Here is a 19,209-nt window from a genome sequence, read left to right as displayed (position 1 = left end):
AAGGCTTGACCCATGTAATAAGATAAATAATAAGAGTTTTTGCCAAGCCCTTATCTCACCGCTAACATGGGAAGAGCTGCCTCCCATGCATGATCTCTCTTATTTTTCCCAGCAGTTCCACCAGGAGGTAAGCGCTCAGTGGAAGATTCTTGTGAGAACACATCCACTAACCAAGCTTCCTTCCTCCCTCCCTCCCTTCCTCCCTTCCTTCCTCCCTCCCTCCCTCCCTCCCTCCTTCCCTCCCACCCTCCCTTCCTTCCGCTGTTCAGCTCCCACTGCACATGGAGTCTCCTGGCTGTTGGCCCTGTCAAGCCCACCAGTTGAATTGTGTGCTTAGCAAAAGTCACTTTAGTATATTTCCAAACCTGTTAATGGTATATCGTCATCACATAATTAAATAGTTTAATTATTACAGAAAGCAGTGGAATATGAGTACAGGAAGAAGCATTTTTATGAAGAAAAAAAACACACACACACAAAAAAACCTATTTTATATATTTTGGAACAATGACCTAAAAAGCCCGTTGCCATAAAGATAGCTGCCAAGTTCAATGTAAGCAAGACACTTAAAAAAATGGGTAAAAGATAAAAATATGAAAGAGATTCTGTATTCTGATTACTTCATAAATGTCTTTTAAGTTTCCCCTACATTTGAAAGACATCAAAGCTGAAAGTGTTTGGTGATTTCTTTGTGGTTTAAGCAAGAAAAGCATTATAGGTTTTCACAGTGGGCACGTTCTTACAGGAAAGGCATGAGCCGATTGTCAAATGAATGCAGATTTATTTATCCGTTATAAATCAAAGCAAGTCTCCCTAGTACCCCAGACCCTGACGGTGCTGTGTGAGAGGAGCCTGGCGGAATCCTTGCTCTGATTTTACAGATGAGGGCACTGAGGCCCCAAGAGGATCACAGACATCAGCGAAAATGAAGAGACCCAAAGTTAATCATTTATATTGGTTTTTATCCTGTTGGCTGCTGCTGTCTGTAGAATGTCATGGGAATGATTTCAGACAGCCTATACATTTAGACAGCCCTGGCAGCCTCCTTATTACAGGCAGGTCCTGGGGTCTACAGAGGACACTGGTATTTTGAAGTCCTTGATTTTTCAGCCACCCCAAGGACCGTCCTTCCTCACTCTGCTCCTGGGAGGGGTGACTCTTCTCCGTGTGGCATCCTTTCCTGTGAGAGGAGAGACATGCTAGGAAACTCCTTTCTTCCTCCCAAGCCAAGATGAATGTCACAACAGAGATAAGCCATCAGGTACTTGGAATTGGATGCTCTGAGCGTTTTCTTCTGGCTTCTTCAGGGCTGGGGCTTCATCGACAAGAGCAGAGATCGAAAAGTGTCAGGAATATGTGAGGAGCGCAGAAGCCTTTTTTTTTTGTTTTTTTTTGAGAAACTAATAACCCGTCCATCACCCAGTACAACCACCCAGGTGTGTGTGCCTGCGCCCTGCTGGCGAACCACTTTCCCTGTAGACAGGTATTGGGGTAGAAGGCCTCCTCCTCAGATCTGGAGAGAGCAGCCTTCTGTTTGAGCTCTGGATGTTGACAACTGGCGTATTTTGGGATGTGGTTTATTTCTGCTGAATGTCGGGCTTGATGAGCGTGGAGATGCACATGCTAAGCGGGCTGGCCGCACCCACCCCAGCCTCCCAGAGCTGCTCCATCAGGAAGTGCCTTCTCCCACCCATCGCCCATCCTGGCTGGAGAGGGAAATGTGCTTTAAATATGCAAATGCCAGCCCAACTTTCACTTAATAATTATCAGCTGGAGATTCTATTGATGAGCAGCTGAAGGGACTCATCAGGAGAGAAACCGAATTAACCATTTCTAGGCCCCCCCCCCCCCCCCCCCCCGCTAGATACTGCGGCTTCCCACCAACCTCTGAATGCCTGTGATTGCAGACGGTGGTCTCTGACTCCCCCCAGTTTTCACTTCTCCACTTCTCTGGGGCCGCCCTGTGGCAGCCAAGCCTTCCTGGCCCCTGTTAGCACCGTGCCTACATCTGCCCCCGGCCCTCACCTCCTTCCTGGCCTGTGGGCTGCAGAAGGCAGACTAGATCCACCTGTATTTTCCGTAGCGGGACAGCCCCAGCCCCGCGTACTCCCTGCAGCAGTTCACCTGCTCAGGCAGCTGGCAGCGTCCTTTCCCGAGGATGCTGATGACTCTAAGGCAGGACAGCCAGGACGTCAAGCTGGAGATGGGCCTTCCCCCTTTCTGCCCCTCCGTTCTCCCTCCTGTGTGCGCACCAGCCCTCTGGGAGGTCTCATGGTGTATCTGGGTCAGCTTCTCGTGTTCTGGCTGTGCCTTGGCAGAGTCCGGCGGGCTGTCGGAAATGGTGTTATTTAGATTCTCATAGTGTTCACCTCTCTGCACAAAGTTCCTTACTTTCTGAAAGATGCTTGTTGAAACTGTCTTGCCTCTCTTGTGTGTCCCCTGCTTGTCACAGGGGAATGCAACCTTTATTTTCGGGAAAGAGCTGTTTAGAGGCAGAAGGCAGAATGAAAACTGATGGGGTTTTTTTGGAGGAGGGGAAGAGGGTTTCATTTCACCTGTTCTTTTTACTTCTTGGCAGGTTACTTAAGCTCAATGAGCCTCTGCTGCTGCTTTGTTAAGATGGGGACAATACCCACCTCAGAATATGGGGACTTAAATATGATCATGTGTGAGACTCAGCCAAAACGGGGGGGGGGGGGTCAGTAAGGGAGCTACAGCTATGGTCCTCATTGGAGACCCAATTCCTGTCAGTGAACTATTCCAGTAATTGCTCGTGTTCACTGATTTAGGCATGAATTGAGTGCCTACTATGTGCTTGGTTCTAGGCCTAGAGATACAATGGTGGGTGAGACAGAGCCCCAAAAGACTGTCCCATTATTGAACTTGGGTTGTAGGGGTGGAGACAGGCAAGCAAGAACGGGGGTGGGGTGGGGGGTGGAGCGCTGTGACGCGTGCAGGGGAAAGGACAACCCGGGGAAGGGGCGAGAAGGACTGGGCTGGAGGGGGCAGGGATGGGGCTGTTCGGGCTGGGTTACAGGTTCTTCTCTGAGGGGTTGGTATTTAAGCAGATTCCCTCATTAAGAGGGTGGAAGCCAACAGCAAGTGCAGAGGCCCCAAGGTGGGGAGAGCTCTTGGCTCATTCGAGGATCATCTGCAAGGCCAGTGCGTCCAACGTAGAGAAACTGGAAGAGCGAGTTAATGTCAGAAAGATCACTGGGGTCAAGGTTTTGTGGGGCCTTGCAAGCCAAGGTAAGGTACTTGGGTTCTGTTTGAAGCTTGATGGGAAGCCCCGTGAAAGGCGGTTTGAGCAGAACACTGAAGGGACCTGATAGCCGTTTTGAAATGCCATCTGGCCACTGAGTGGCATGTCCACTGTCTGAAGGAGGGTGTCCAGTTAGGTGGTTGTTGCATGAGTCCTGCTGAGAAATGGTGGGACCTGGGGCTGGAGCAGGGGTGGAAAGAGTTTGTTTTGGGGATGTGCTTTTCAGGTAGAGCCAGTATTCACAGCAGGGTGCACAAACAGCTACTACTACCTTAAACCCATGTTGTAGGAAGCTGCCGGGGAGCTGGTGACAGTGAGAGGACTAGGGTGGCCAGCTCACCCTGAGCAGAATAGAGGAGGGTTCCTAGAAGGGATTTTCCGGGGAGACAGTAAAGAGTAGATGGTAATTCACCAGGTGACAGCACCTGCAAAAGAAATAGCATACATACTTAATGCGTACTCTAGTGGCCAGCCATGCCACCCGGGAACTCAGCATAGGGCTTGTCACGTGTCAGGAAATACGGGTCGGCGAGGATCACTGGCTCCCTGGGGTACCCCCTGGGACCAGAAGATGGAGTTGGGAGGTGCAGGAGATTTCAACAGCAATCCCAGAAAGTCCGGCAGGGCTCAAACCAGGTTGGCTTCTTGGGAGAGCAGCTTCATCACCCCCCTCCTGACAGCCTCTGAGGCCAGTCCCATGAGCAGAGTCTCAGGGGGGCCTCTGTCCTGTGAGGGGCTCTTCTCTTCGGGGCCAGGAATAAGGATCTGGTTCTGGGCGCCCCCCTATCAAGGCATCTCTTGCGCCCTCTGTGTTTGTCTGTGATCCCTACACCCCACCACTTCCTCTCTACTCGCCCAGAAAAATCCTGGCTCTGCCTCAATGGAGTCAGACCATTAAAGGTCCTTAATTGTATTCTTCTTGCTTTTATGATACTGTTGGAAGCACCTTATAAAAAATTGCCATCATCCCAGGAGTAGGATGTGGAAGAAAAATAACCATCTGTCAAAAGCAGAGACACTAGGTTTTGCTTAATAGGTATTAGCACAATATTTTACCCAAACATCTCTCTTGCTCTCGGTAACGTCTTATCTTTGCCAAGTGCCCATCCCGATAAAGCGCTATTTCCGTCAAGCTGAGTTCTGGATAACATCTTCCTCTCCTCCCCTCCCTCCCTCCCCAAATCTCTCCTGATAAAACTTCAGTCTTTATTTCTGATGTCCCCCTAAGGAATCCTTTGGATTTGCCAGGAAAGGGTGGAAAGAGGAATGATAAGGGTTTTTCTTTTGTTTTGTTTTGTTTTTTCTTTGTTTCAATATAGATACTGATGGGAATTGGAATATAATTTAAGTCAGTCAAAGTGATAAAGGGGGTTGGAGGCTGCGAAGAGGGGTAAGAGGAGAGGGGGCGGGGAGGCGTTTACAGGCAGCGGGCGTTCAGACAGGCTCCGGCCCGTTCCCTCTTGTTTCCAATTTACAGTTGGGCTGAGATGAGAGCATTGATTTAGGCGACTTGGCAGTTTGCAGGGAAGGGATGCTATTGAAGGAATCAGCCACATTGACAAAAATACCCACTGCCTCTTCTTCTGAAGTGTGTGAGAATAGTCTTCGTAGCAGCCACGCGTGCTTCGGGTCGGCTCCCTCGCCGCGGCTGACTTGAGCCAGTGCAAGGAAGCCGCTCTGCGAGTCCTGGGCGACCAACGCTTCCCGCTGTCCCCTCCCAGCTCCTTCCTTCCGCAGCTCATCAGATCTACCTGGGTCCTGAACCCCGCCGGCCAGGGCCCGGTCCCTGCTGAAGGGACATATATCCCTAGAAGGCCAGGCGAGGCGTGGGAGGTTTGGGTGAGGGCAGTGGCTCTCGCAGGGCCAGTTGACTGTAGTGTAAAATGAGGCATGTCCGAGGGCCCAGCAAGTGTGGTGCAAATCAAGTCAGCTCCGCTGACCCTAGACCGCCTGGAACACCAGAGGTGGGAGCAAGGGGTTGGTTCTCTCTGCTAATCCTCACTTCGCGCAGCACCCGAGACTTTTGCTCGGATTTGCAGGTGCAGAATTTCGGGTGCGCTGGCGGATAAGCAGACTGACCGCAGGCAATGACTGGCGTGCAGCGTGAGGAACTCTCCAGGCTTCTAGGCATGTGTTGCAGTCAGCTTCCCTCCGACAGTCCCAGGGCGGCCCGGAGAGTCCTGTCCCCAACAGAGAAGAGCATCGGGGGGAGCCGAGCGTGCTGTTTGGGAGCCCCCCCTCCCTGGGAGAGCAAACCCGTGGGCCCCCTCCCTCCCCGGGAGAGCAAACCCGTGGGCCGGGTTCACGCAGCCCAGTGAAAGGCGCGCTCGTGGTGTAAGGCGTTCACTCTTTCGGACCCTTTTATGAGGCCTTTACCCTTGCCCCGGGGTCTCAGTTTCATTCTGCTATTCCACCCCTGAAGTCAGAGGACCTAGACACACCTGGGGAGAGTAAGGGGACAGGAATGGGTGGGCCAGGCTGTGGGGATTCGTCCGGAGCCTCGGAAGCGCCACTGCCAGCCATGGACGTCGTCCCTGTCTCTGCAAGCTGACCCAGGTTATTGTCAGCACTCCCCACTAGAAAACAATCACCAGAATCCTTTTTGGTAAATGAATTGTGGTCACCAAGAATGACAGTTGTTGTGTTTTGATTCCCATATTTAGAAGAGGGAAGTTTTCCACATTCTCTGTGTGGTGAATGTAAAAGAAAACCTTAAAACCTTCCTGAGGAATCATCCCATCTGGCTCTCTTGATTTGAGTAAGATTTTAGTTATAAAAAAAAAAAAAATCAGACCTTATTAAAAAATTTTACTGCAAAATATGATTCTCCCCAGCACGTATGATTTGCCACTCTTGGAACATATTAGTGGGATTTTTATAAGGGCTATGAATATTTCATATAAAATAACACACTTATTGCTGACATTAAGGAAACTGATCAGTGGAAACATACTTATGAAATCTTTCATCTTGAGTGCTGCCAAAGAGACTGTTTAGAAGAAGTTCTCGAATATTCCAGAGCCTGATGCTACAGTCAGGGGCCATGGCGAGGCCCCGGGTGAGCGTGCCCGTTCGCGCTTTGCAAAGAATAAAATCACTGCTCTTGTTTTGCTTTTAGTTCTGACGACGCTGCCAATGAAGGGTATTGGGGCCGCCTGTTGCGTGTGTATGAAACACGGGGCGAGACGCTGTGCCCGGGAGACGCTCTCTCAAGACACTAGAGCTGGGTGGCTGTGCAAAAAGTGATTGAAGTCAGTGCGCTAAATGGGGGCGGGGGTGACCAAACATGATTGGGTTGTGGGTTTATTTGCTCTCACACACTGGTTTGCTCCAGATTTGGAGGGAGCATCTACTCACATTCTCTGGGATGCACTGTATTGTTACGCGCCAATACCGTGTACTAAATGGCAGGTGACCTAAGATAAGAACTTGGCCCCACTGTCGAGTTCATCAATTATATTAAAAATAGACTGCTGTATACATTATCCTGTGCCTAGTTTGGTGATGGTTTGAATGGTACTAACCAAAGTCCTTCTGTCCATGCTTAGACTCGGATATCAAACAGAAATAGGACTGGCCAGGTTTAGAAGCAGAAAGACTCCTTTACTGTAATTGTGAGAACAGTAGTTCAAAGACCAACTGCCTCCAACTCTCTGACTTAGGGTATTTGGCCAAAAAAATAATAATAACAATAATTTGAAGCTTTGAAATAATTGGCTCTCAAGTTTCAAGGGGCAAAACACTGACATCATTGCTCATTAGGGTACATTTCAGCGCTTATAGCCAAAACCCAGCTACGGATACAGCAGATTGGTGCTAAAAATGTCTTCATTTTCTTGACTTAATGAAGCTCTTTAAGACAAGGTTCTGGAAAACAATTTCACGGAGGAAAAAATGTCAAATTGCATTTAGCCTGTTACAAGGGAACAAATCTCGGCTTCTCTCCCAGGCCTTGCGGCTGCCGATTCTTTCTTGAAGCTTGTGAGGACTCTCGTCTTAACTGTTGTTCAGTCTTTCCCAGAAGATCTCCAAGGCCTTTGCTGGAACTCAGGGTTGCTTCCGATGCCAAAGATAACTTCCAGAAAATCGCTTTGGGGAATTTTGGGAGGAAATAGTCTCTGTTTATCCCATAACAAGCGAGCAGCCGTTGTATGGCATCACTGTCACCTCCCCAGCAAATCTGGTTTCGTGATTCTGGAACATAGGAAAGTGGCTCTGCCTGGACCTGTGTCTTACCCTGACCTGTAAACTGCTCAGAAGTGGTGACAGGTCAGCTTGTGATGTGGACATCCAGTGATCAAAATGTGTGGGGGGGGAAAATTAAATATGAGACTTTTAAGATCAAACTGAGTTTGCTAAGTTTTTCTAAAATGATTTTGGCAGCAGTGTTTATTTTGCAATTTCAGATTGCATCAAAGGAGTGTGCTTTTATGTTAATTAAAAGAAGGGCTTTGTTTTTAAAAAGTATTGCAGAAGACTTACTTGAACACAGCCTAATGTGGAAGGTGAGGAATTAAAGAAATCATTGGATCGAAGTGACTTATTATTGGTCAAGAGAAAGGAGCCTGGAACCAGGGAAGCTGGAGGGCCTGGCAGCTGAAGTCATGGGCTCTGCTTTGAAAAGAGCTCTGCGCCTGGGAGGAGAGGGATTAACATGATCAAAATAGCCCCAAGCTTGTAGGAGCTAGAATATGGACAGCCTGGGTTCTAGGAAATCAGGGGGGCCCTGAGCTCTTCCTGGGATAGGAAGCTGGGGCCCGGGATGTGACAGTACTGGAACTGGAATTCATTGTGGCAATGTTGAGACGTCCTTTGCATTTCAGCCAGTTCCTGCAATTTGCCTTAAGGAGCCACCAGATGTGCCTGCAAACGGGGGTGCATGATGTCTCAGCCAGGAGATTGGGGGAAATTCCTGAGCTAATGTTTCTCAACCTTGACTGCACATGAGAGTTCATGAGGGTGGATGCTTCTGAAAATGCTGATGACCGGATCCCCACCCCAGAGATTCTGAGCTAATCAATCTGGGATGGGGCCTGTGCACATCAGTATTTTTATTTTATTTTATTTTTATTTTTATTTTTTTTAATTTTTTTAAATATATCTTTATTGATTTCAGAGAGAGGAAAGGAGAGGGATAGAGAGATAGAAACATCAATGATGAGAGTCATTGATCGGCTGCAGCCCGCAACCCGGGCATGTGCCCTGACCGGGAATCAAACCCCGATCACCTGGATCCTAGTCGACGCTCAACCGCTGAGCCACACGTGGCCAGGCTCACATCAGTATTTTTAAAAAGTCTCCCAAGGGATGGTACTGGTAGCCAAGATTGAGCACCACTGGCCTAAGGGGCCAGGGAGGAAGCAGTAGCAACAACAGCAAATCAGGCTGAGCTTATTTGGAGTGAGATGAATGCGAGACATTCTGGTCTGAGGCAGAAAGAACAATTTATCTGGAGCCAGTGAACCTGGGTTCAAGACTCTCCCTCTGCCGTTTGGTGCTGGGATGACACTGAATGTGTTAAGTCATGTGTCTTTCTTATTTTATCTGTCACATAGGGATAGTGAGAACATTTCCTTCACTGAAGTGTTGTATAAACTGAAATGAGATGCTACCCAGCCTCCAGGTACTCAATAGGCACTCACCAAGTGTTCGTTCATTTTGGTAGATGACCTTGAAGTAGATGGAGTTGCTTCTCTACATTGTTAGACTGCAAAATGTGGTGGGGATAGGATTGTCATCGAGAGGGTCATCAGCGGCGCACCTATGGTTGAGGCTGGCAGGGCAGGGTGAGACTCGAGGTAGGGAGACTAAGCAAGGCCGATATTCTAGGACGAGGGTCCACAAACTAGGTAGGGCCTGCAGGCCAGGTTTGGCCCCGCACTTGTTTTTATCAATAAAGTTTTATGGGCACACAGCCATGCCCATGCGTTATGTATTTTCTGTGGCAGCGTCGAGTACTAGCATCCAAGACCGCGTGGCCTGCGGAGTGAAACATATTTGCTCTCTGGGTGTTTACAGAAAACATTTGATAACCCCTGTTTTAGGATAAGACTTGATTTGGGACAGAATGTTTGAAATAGAGTGAGCCAAGCAAGTGCTTCAAACATCAGAAAGGAAGAATTGGCAGGCCCTGGTGTAAGTAGGGGGATTTTGCCATATATAGGTTAAGAAATGCAGCATCTTTATCATGGGTAGAATGATGCAGGGAACGCCCTCCCGACATCTGGGCATGAGTGCAGGGTCTTGGTGTCCTTGGCCAGAGAGACCTGTCTAGGTCTAGGCTCTGTCACCACTGGAAGAGGCTGGTATGAGCCCCCTACATGGGTGGCCCCAGGCTGGAGGCCCACCCAGGTCCTGGCCCTACCCTGTTGGTGAGCCCACAGTTCTGTCTCTTTGCAAAGGGTGGACACCCCACGGTGCTCACCCCCAGCACTCGGAGAGGGCCAGCGATACTCCCTGCGCCCAGACCGACTCAGTTCTCACTTAGGACGTTTGGACGGCACGCCCCTAATCTCTGTCACACTGCGAGGAGGTTGATTTTCAATTTACCTTTCTGTTCCGAATCTTAGATGTTTTGATTCTTAATTCAGAGCATTCACCTCGAGTGGATTCAGAGATTCGTATCTCGTGATAAATTTATGTTTGTTGAGAAGTTTTAGAGGAGGAGGCTGTTGTGAACTAAGGCTTTGAATAAGGTCTCGTTTTAAACTCATTTTAAACTCAAAGTAGGCTGAACCGCAGATCAGCACGTGTAGGCATGTGCTGGAGAGGCACTGCCTGCCTGTGCAAACAGACTGCTCATGTCTCAAAAATAGAAACCCGGAGGAAAGGTCAGAGAGGAGCAAAGTCAAGGGGCTCCGAAGTGAGGGATCCTCTTTGCCGTCGTCGTAACATGTCCTGCTCCAGACTGGGGGGGTCGGGAGTGTGTAGGAAATAAGAGTACCCAGTCTGGTTAGGCCTGACGCGTGTGTGCCCACCCAACGCTGTTCCCCAGTTTACATGTGAGGACACTGAGTCACAAAGAAGTTATGTGCTTTGCCTAAGTTTATTTATTAATAAGTGGCAGAACCGTAATTTAGACTCAGCCCTTTCTTGTTCCAGATCTCACAGTCTTATGACTCAGTTTGTTGTGTTTCCTTGTCTTGCTTATCTGTCCCTCTTCTGGCATTTAATATTATAATGAGGTCATTTTAGTTTAAGATTTGCTGGGCCTATTTTTTTCATGCCCTTTTTGTTCAGTTCTAGATGCTAGTCTTTTTCTTCATTTCCTATTCAAATGCTTTAATAAGTATGCTGGTCCCTGGGGGTGAAGAGACCAGATATTGGGCAGTGGCACTCAAAATACGATCTATAGACTGTGTTTGTCCCTGTATTAGAGTTCTCCAGAGAAACAGACCAGTGGGATGTGGGTGTACAAGTGTATAGAGAGATTCATTATAAGTAACTGGCTCACTTGGTTAAGGAGATGGTCAAGTCGCAAGATCTGCAGGGTAAGTCGGCAAGCTGGAGAGCCACAGGAGCCGAGAGGGTGGTTCTAGGCTGAAGGCCAGCAAGCTCCAGACCCGGGAGGAGTCAGTGTTTCAGTTCAAGTCCGAAGGCAGGGGGAAAAAAATGTCCCCATTTGAAGGCTGTGAGGCAGGAGCAGTTCTCTCTTACTTAGGGCAGGCTCAGCCTTTTGTTCTGTTCAGGCCTTCAACTGATTGGATGAGGCCCACCTACATTAGGAAGGGCAATCTACTTGACTCAGACTCCAGATTCAAATGTTAATCTCATCCAAAAACACCCAGAATAATGTTTGACACATTTCTGGATACCCCATGGCTCAGTCAGGTTGACATGTTCCCAGACTGTCACTGGTCTGCAACAAGGTGAGTATGGGAGTTGAAAGGACACATTTAGAAACTTCTAGAGCAACTGGACATGCATCGCACATGTGATCAGTAGACTTGTCTTGATGAGAAGGTATAGACACATTTGTTGAATTTAGTGATAAATTGCGTGTGGTGTAGCTGGGTACTAGGCTTGTGTATTAGGACCAGATCTTTATTCAGGATGGATTGGGGGGGGGGGGGGGACTCTTTCTTCTCCACTGACTGAGAAATACTGCTGTAGGCACAGGTGCTTTCAGAGGCCCAAGTCCCATGTGATGGGCTTTATAATGACGGCCTGTGCACAAAGCAGGGGACTGTTCCAGGAGAGACCAGAGCCCTTAACACACCACAGAGAAGGACAGACCACCTCAAGGGGCTGGCCTTTCGCTGTCCTAACCCTCCCACCTACCCACCCCAGAGGATTAAGGAGAAGCTGCCGCAACGAGGTCAGGAGCCAAAGAGATGAGTAGTCCAGGAACAAAAGCAAGAGTCGGGATGCATAAACGTAGAACGAGCTGTGAACACGGCAGAGCAGCAGGCCCCACTTGGATGAACTCCTGGCCTGGCCGCTCAGTGTAGTATTGATGAGCCCGGTTAGAGATGCGGGGTCCATCCCTACAGTGAGTATGGACCTTAGAGCCCAGAGGGTCTGCAGCACGGCTCCACCACACCCCCTTTCAGAGGCAGAAACTGGCTCAAGATAATGTACCTGTCGAACAAACACACAACTCAGAATTCTATCACGATTCCACCGTTGATGGGGCGCTGCGTATGCCCTGGGCACTGGGCACGGCCTGAGGGCTGCCTTTTCCCATGTGGCTTCCCCTCTTTGAGGCCTGGCATTTTTAACTCTGTGTGTCTTCATCGATGATGAATCTACAGAGTTTTAAAGTGCAGAAAACACCTGGAAGTCTTTGAGAGCTAAGTTTGGTTGGAGCCATTCGGGGGTCTAAGAAGGGTCCATAGAAATGGGCCCAGGATGTTGCTAGCAGTTCCCCTGCAGTATCCCTGGAATTGTGGTTGCTGAGGGGTTGCATAATTATCCTTTATTTGTAAGCACATAGTCAAAGAATTAAAATGTGCCAAACGTGGGGCTTTCTGCAGGGAGCAGGGCAGTGATGAGGCCCCCGTGGGGAACCTGCCTGATCGTCTGTATGGCCCTGGGTGGACTTGACCTACCCCAGGCTGAGAGCAGGAAGGCTCAGCGATGCCACGTGTCAGAGTAAGCCATGCTTTGTTCACTGCTTGGCCCCATGGACCATTCAGAACAGCCCCGTGTTCAGAAAGGGTACAGCCTTCACTGTTATCAACTCGTCTCACCTGTAACATCACCGGCCCTCACTGGGAAGCAGTTGGCGGAACAACTCTGTGCCGAGCGACTCCCGGTGACAGTGCTCGGTGCTTGCATTTTGGTATCTTAAGCCTTCCGTCACCCTTGTAAGGTGAGCCTTTCTGCTCCCATTTCACAGATGGGCCTACTGAAACCCAGAGCACATACGTAACCCCTGCAGAGAACACACTTGCAGCTCCCATTTGCTGCTCGTTTGTGGGCTTCTAGAGTTTCTCAGATTCCCGCCCAAATGTTCCCCGAGACCCTGTGTCCCAGGGCACCTGTTCCTGTCACTCACTTTGACTCTCATCTCGCTGCATCCTGGCGGGAACACGGAGTGAGCTTTTAGGGTCTCAGTTTCCTCATCTGCAATGGGGACGCCAGTTGCCACCTGCATGTGCTGTGATAACCTGCGACATCCTCAGTGTGATCTGCCCGGCACGGCGCAGACTTGCCGCAGGCGCGACGCAAAGCACGGCTCTGCCCTGCCCAGTGCCAAGCTGGGTGCTCCTCTCTCCCGCCCTGCTCCAGGGTTGATGCCAGCTGAGAAAACACGGTTGCCATTAGCTGCCTCCTCTTTCTCATTCTCGGTGGAGCTAATTTGGTTTGACCAAACAGGGAGACCGGCTTCAAAAGCCTGGGTCACAGCTTATAATTGGCCGGCTCAGCGACAAGGCAACCCTAACCGACCTGGGGTTCCACGTCCCCACGCACTCACCCAGGCCTTTGATTTGTAGTCCCGGGCACTGTCACTCAGCGAGTCCTGTTTGCTGCATTGATGGGAGAGGGCCAGGAGCTCCGGAGCCTAACCCCGAGGTGATTAAGAGGGAAAAAGGAGCCGTGTTTGTGAAGGCCCGGAGCACATAAAACAGCGCGGGCAGAGGCTGCGGGCACGCCGCACAGGTGGAGCTGCGGGGTGTCGCTCACCACAGCCTTTGATCCTCGAGTTTTCTGAGTCGCACGCTCTCTGGGACGGTTTGGAAGCTCAGTGGGGTCTGGGCAGGAAGAAGAAAAGCTCGAAGTAGGAAAAAAGAGGAGTGTTTTTCTGGCAGGCGGCCGAGAGAGGGTAATTTGCTGGAGATGGGACTTTTGCTCAGTGGTCCCTGAGGCAGCCGCGGGCGAGCTGGATCCCGGGGTTTCTGGGGCCTGGGAGCAGAGGAGTGACACCTTCTGCTGTGTGGCTGGGGCTCCTCGATGGTAAGCTTGCATTGAGCCTGCTGTACGTGGGGCGGAGTGCTAAGCGTCCTTGGGAGATGAGGTTTGACAGGATAATTCTTTTTAAGTCGGGGCCTTTGTCTACCCTGAAGCTGCACTAAAGCGGAAAACGGAGGGGCCCGGGCGTAAGGAAGCCCCGGCCCGCACTCTGACATCACTGCTCTCCCGCTGTGTGACTCTGAAAGCCCCCTTCCCGTCTTGTGTAGGATCCTTAAGTGGAGTGTTGCTGGCACTCAGTTAATGGTAACTGCTTTTCTGGGAAAACCTGGAGATTGATTACATTCCTACTTTCTTCTCCCTTGTTGCCCTTAATTATTTTAGTCCTGGCATGGACGCATGCATCCACCCTTCCAGCACTTATTGGATATTATGATAATGTTACCGCAAAGATAAGTAAGACCCAGTCTTTGTCCTTACTGAGCTCCTAATCTTCATAGACAATCTTTGATAAGATAATATACCAAACGCAGCATAACAGGTACTTTTTTTTTTTTTTGTAGTGCTTATGTAGAAAATACTTTTGGGATGTGCTGAGGGATATTTTGCCTGCAATTTGAAAGCTTCCCCTGGGAGGTGATGCTTCTGAAAGAGGGTTTTGAAGGTTGAATAGGAGTTCATGTAGGAAAAACTAAATAAACATAATCATTATGGATATTTTGTCATTTTCCCTCCCTCCCCTCTTCCTTTCTTGCCCACTTCCATGTTCTCCTACCCCTACCCCCTTCCTCCACCTTCTTTCTCCCTCCCAACCTCCCTCTTCCTTCATGGTCACAATGCTTTACTGATAACAAGAATGTCTAGCTAGTAACACGCCAAGTAGGGGGAAAGAAGACAGTGCATTTAATTAGGAAAAATTATATTATGATTGTCTTCTCTAAACAGCATGTTAGTTTTTATCACTGCAATAAGTCATTCTGTTCTCAACTTTGTTCCCAGCTCAGTCTGGATGCATTTATTTGTAACCCACTTTCCATCTGTTTTCCCTTGTAAATGGGATTGTGAAAGGAGCTTCGCTCTGTAGTAATGAACGTCTGGGGTACGTGGAGGGGCTGGGGTGTGTTTCATTCCAAGTTAACGCTTCCCTGGTCTTTCCGCACCTGCAGATGGGAAGCCCGTGTCTCTGTCGCCGCTGGAGTCCCAGCCGCACAGCCCCCGGTACTCGGCCTCCGGCCAGCGGGAGCGGGAGAGCCTGGAGGTGCGAGTGCGAGAGGTGGAGGAGGAGAACCGGGCCCTCCGCAGGCAGCTCAGCCTGGCCCAGGGCCGGGCCCCCGCCCATCGCCGTGGCAACCACTCCAAGACCTACTCCATGGAGGAGGGGACCGGGGACAGCGAGAACCTGCGTGCTGGCATCGTGGCGGGCAACAGCTCCGAGTGCGGTCAGCAGCCGGTCGTGGAGAAGTGTGAGGTAAAGAGCCCGTGGAGCCACCCAGGGCCCACCTGCCCCCTCCCATTGCTAATGCTGCCCTAGGAGCCCCCCCCAGGTGCCTGGACGGGGTTGGCATTCTTGACTCAGACCTGGGCGTGAATGTGATGTGGTCACTAACTCTGCTGTTGGCCTGACAAATCCTTGGCTTCTGAGCCTCCGTGTTGCCCTCGAAAAAATGGGGATAAGAAAGCCTACGCTACAGAGAGATTAAAGGGAGCAAAAAGCCACCTCTCTATTCTTTGCAGTTCATTTGGGTCTGCTCAGGCTTATAAACCTAGTTGTCATCCTGGGGACCCCTGTTACTTAGACTACAGTGTGAGTGGTGCACCTGGGGTTGTGGCCCACTTGGGCAGCTCCCTTGGGTCTCATTCTCACCTTACGAACAGCTTCTACAGTTCAGAACCAGAGACTTGTTGCTCACCTCAGGCAGTGGTTTGAACTTTTATACTTCGTATCATTTCCCCCCCTTTTAGAGCAGGCTTTATTTCTTAGCAGCTCTTTGGACATTTGGAAAAATTACCCATGTCCCCTTTCTGCCACCCCTCACCTCCCTCGCTCACGCAGCCGTGCTTGTGTGTATACTGAATACACACTTTCTCTCTCTCGCTCACGCTTTCATTCACTCATTTCCTGCTGCTTCTAGTTCCCATGACAGGGGTTAGAGCAGCCCTGGCAAGAGCAAGACCTTTTGAGACACACACAGGCCTGAGATCATATCCCAGCTCTGCTGGTTTCTGCTGTGAGTCCTTGAGCAAGTTACCTACCCTCTCTGAACTCCAGATGTCTCATCAATAAATTTGAGAAAAGAATACCAGCTTCTTAGAATAATTGTAAGAATTAAATGGGATGTCCGTATAAAGGGACAAATTGTGTGTGGTACATAGTATGTTTTCCGTTATGGGCAATTTTCATTATTTTTAGTTAGACACAGATATTATATACTGTTTCTTTCTTTTAAAGAATAGTTTACCGATTTTTTAGAGAGAAAGGAAGGGAGAGGGAGAGAGAGAGAAACATCAGTGTGAGAGTGCAACGTCGATCAGCTGCCACCAGGGATCGAGCCCACAACCCAGGCATGTGCCCTGACCAGGAATCGAACTGGCAACCTCCTGGTGCACAGGATCATGCTCAACCACTGAGCCACACCAGCCAGGGCATGTGTCCTGTTTATTTATTTCCTGGCCACATTCTCAGAATGTTAGACTTCAGACTTCCTGAAGAGAAAACACTTTGCAAACTGTAATCTACAGTTTACGTGAATGGGATTACTCCTACTATTGGTGATACTACACGGCCTGTCACAGGGAACATGTGGCTTGTCGGGTGAGATAGGCCAGTTCTGTGGCATGCTGGTGGCAGGTGAGGAGACTGGACTGGCAGTCAGGGAAAGCCCTGGCGATGGTAGGATTTCCCGTGGTTTCTCAAGCCTGCTTGGAGTGGTGGGGATTTGGAAAAGGCTACATGGAGGATATCCAGTGAGAATGTACACGTGAGGAGGATAAACATGAAGCAAAGCATTGTCACAGCAGGAAGAATCCAGGACGTGGTGAACTGGCCAGGCAAGCACTGGATTCCCAGGCAGGACGTGGCTGTACTGCGTTATCGTTCATTCACCATTCACTCACTCATTCATTCCTCCCTCCAACAGGTACTTAGCCTCTGTTATATATCTCACATTGTTCTCTGGGCTGGGAAATAGCAATGAATGAAAAGAGACAGACTTTCTTTCTTCTGGTGCTTGTATCCTTAGGTGGGAAGTGGAGAAAGATCTGATAAGTAGAGAAATGCAAATGTTAGTGATGTTCAGTGCTGCATGTTTACTCAGTCCTGCCACACACCAGGCCCAATCTCGTTTAATCTTCCACAGCCGTTGACAGTGGCCGGTATTACCGAACATCTCTATTTTACACCTTTGAACATGGGGACTCGGCAATGTTCACAAATTCCCTTGCTCTAGGCTGGTTTGGGGAAGGCCCTAATTTGGGGGACTTCTGTTCTTACCTAGGTGAAGGCTTGTTTGATTCCTTGCAGGTTCTCTGCTCTCAGGTGATGGCCAAGGCGTCCATTTGACCTGTGTGAGGGAACTCGGCTAACTAGGTGGGAAGGCCCAGGGAGAGAGCTTTTTTCCTTGAGTGTATTTACATTACTATGATCCAATCCTACTTAAAGAACTGATGAAAAACCAACAAAGTGAAAAATAGAAAAGGAAAAGTGGGGGGATAAGAGGAACTGAGGGAGAGGTTGGGGGGTTTCTCTTCCTGTCTGGACAGCAGCTTCCTTCCCCAGCTCAGTTTTCTGAGAGGTACACATTCTACTTTTAAAGAGGGCTTTTCTCCTGAGTGCCCCGCACAACAGTGTAGGCAAAAGACTATTGGCTTTCGAAGCTGGGAGACATGAGTCTGAATCCTGGCACATGCTAGCTTAATAGCCATGTGGCATCGAGCAAGTTATATCACTTTTCTGTACTCAGGTTCCTTGTTGGTAAATTATGGATTAAAACCAAGCTCCTGCCTCATATCATGTGGGTGGATATTAGAGACTTAAACAGACTCTAAGACAGTTTGTTGTATTAGCATAGATTTCATTGTGATTAATCAAAAAAATCTCAGGGAACAATGACTCTGCATCTTATTTCTTTTTATGGTTCAGAAGTCTGGAGGCTTTTGGTGTAGTCCTGTCAGGGTTGGGGAGGCAGGCTCCCTTTATCTTTCACTCCGTTTGCTCAACTACATTCTCCTCAAGGTGACTGTCAGAGCTGCAGTCATGTTGTCCACGTTCCAGCTGGCAGGAAGGAAAGAGCATTAAAGTGGGGCATCTAACCTTCCTTTAAGAAAATGTCTTAGAAATTTCACAGTCAGTTCCTTTTAGAACCCATTGGCAGCACTTTGCTGCAGGGCTGCCTTTAGCTGCCATGTAGCTGCAAGGGAGCCTGGAAAAGACAGATTTTATTCAAGGACACCATATTTTCCACTAACATGTTGAGTTCTGCTTCTACATGAACAGATATGGTTATAGTGAACATTCTTGGTCACCTGGTGGTCCCCAAACTTGGTTGTACATTAGAATTATCTATCTAAAATACATATTCATGGTACCTACCCTGGGCCTACTAAGTGAGAATCTCTGGGAGTAGGACCCAAGAATATGAGTATTAAAAAATATCTATTTAGGTGATTCTGAAACAGTGGATACTATTTGGAAACCACTGCTTGAAGATATGACATAAATACCTGATGGGATTCTCTTTATCCCTGTGCTCTTTGAAAGGAAATGTAGGAATATAGGAATCCAGACCTTGAGGTTGCTGATTGTTACTATAACTTGTTTTTTAGTCTTTTGACTTGCACCTGAAAATTAGATTGTATTTGTTTTTCTCTCTGTTCGTTTTAATTGATGTTACTTCTTAGACCCTTAAAAAGTGATTTCTTGGTAGAATTTGTCTGTGGTGAGACCTTGGTCCTGTTCAGATCTTCCAAAGATGAATTTGAAAGTCTTGATCTCCTGGCATCTTATTACAAAGTGATCTCCTCTGGGTGCACATTTATCTTGAGATGCTGGCTTCTTACCCATTAACAGTATACTTCCTCTGTCTCCACGGCTTGGTATCTATAACTTTTAGTGAAAAAGCCGTAGAGGCAAACAAGAAATGTCAGTCAGTGGAATCAAAAATACAAGTCTCCCTTCATCTGACTTGTGGTGGTTACAAGTGCAGAAGGTAGTCTTGACATGCTGTCAGATGCAGGGCCCCGTAACCAAGGACGTCACCCTCACCTCTTGTTGCTGTGAAACTTCTCTGGGGTATGACAGGTATTTCTGAACACTCTTCTGTAACGATGCCCAGGCTGTCAGCTGAGATATCTGGTGATAGAAGCAGCGGGCCCTCTTTGGCCCTGTGCTTCTTATCGCTTCCTAATTATGTGATTTCCAGCTAGCTGCCCATGTGATCCCTACATTTCTGTTGTCAGGGCAGGGCTGCTGAGACTTGGGGCAGAATGATTCTCTTTGATCTCCACTTGTGCCTATGCGTGTTCAGATATGTGTATTTTTCTTGCATTTCTGGTGTACTTTGGGGGTCAGCTATGACACAGCAGAAAAACCACTGGAC

General features: G+C 48.9%; 1 protein-coding gene across 6 annotated transcripts in view; it reads left to right on the top strand.

Annotated features, from left to right (window-relative positions):
- Positions 1–19,209, top strand: part of LARGE1 (LARGE xylosyl- and glucuronyltransferase 1) — a 401,066-nt gene that overhangs the window by 171,858 nt on the left and 209,999 nt on the right. For all 6 annotated transcript variants that reach the window (XM_081128709.1, XM_081128708.1, XM_081128710.1 and 3 more), the window contains exon 3: positions 14,782–15,083. In XM_081128709.1, the coding sequence (XP_080984835.1) occupies positions 14,782–15,083 (302 nt within the window). The remainder of the gene's footprint in view (positions 1–14,781; positions 15,084–19,209) is intronic.

This window comes from Miniopterus schreibersii (assembly GCF_964146895.1).
Source record: "Miniopterus schreibersii genome assembly, chromosome: 2".
Taxonomy (NCBI): domain Eukaryota; kingdom Metazoa; phylum Chordata; class Mammalia; order Chiroptera; family Miniopteridae; genus Miniopterus; species Miniopterus schreibersii.
The sequence above is the reverse complement of the archived record's forward strand: the minus strand, read 5'-3'. Positions and strand labels throughout refer to the sequence as shown.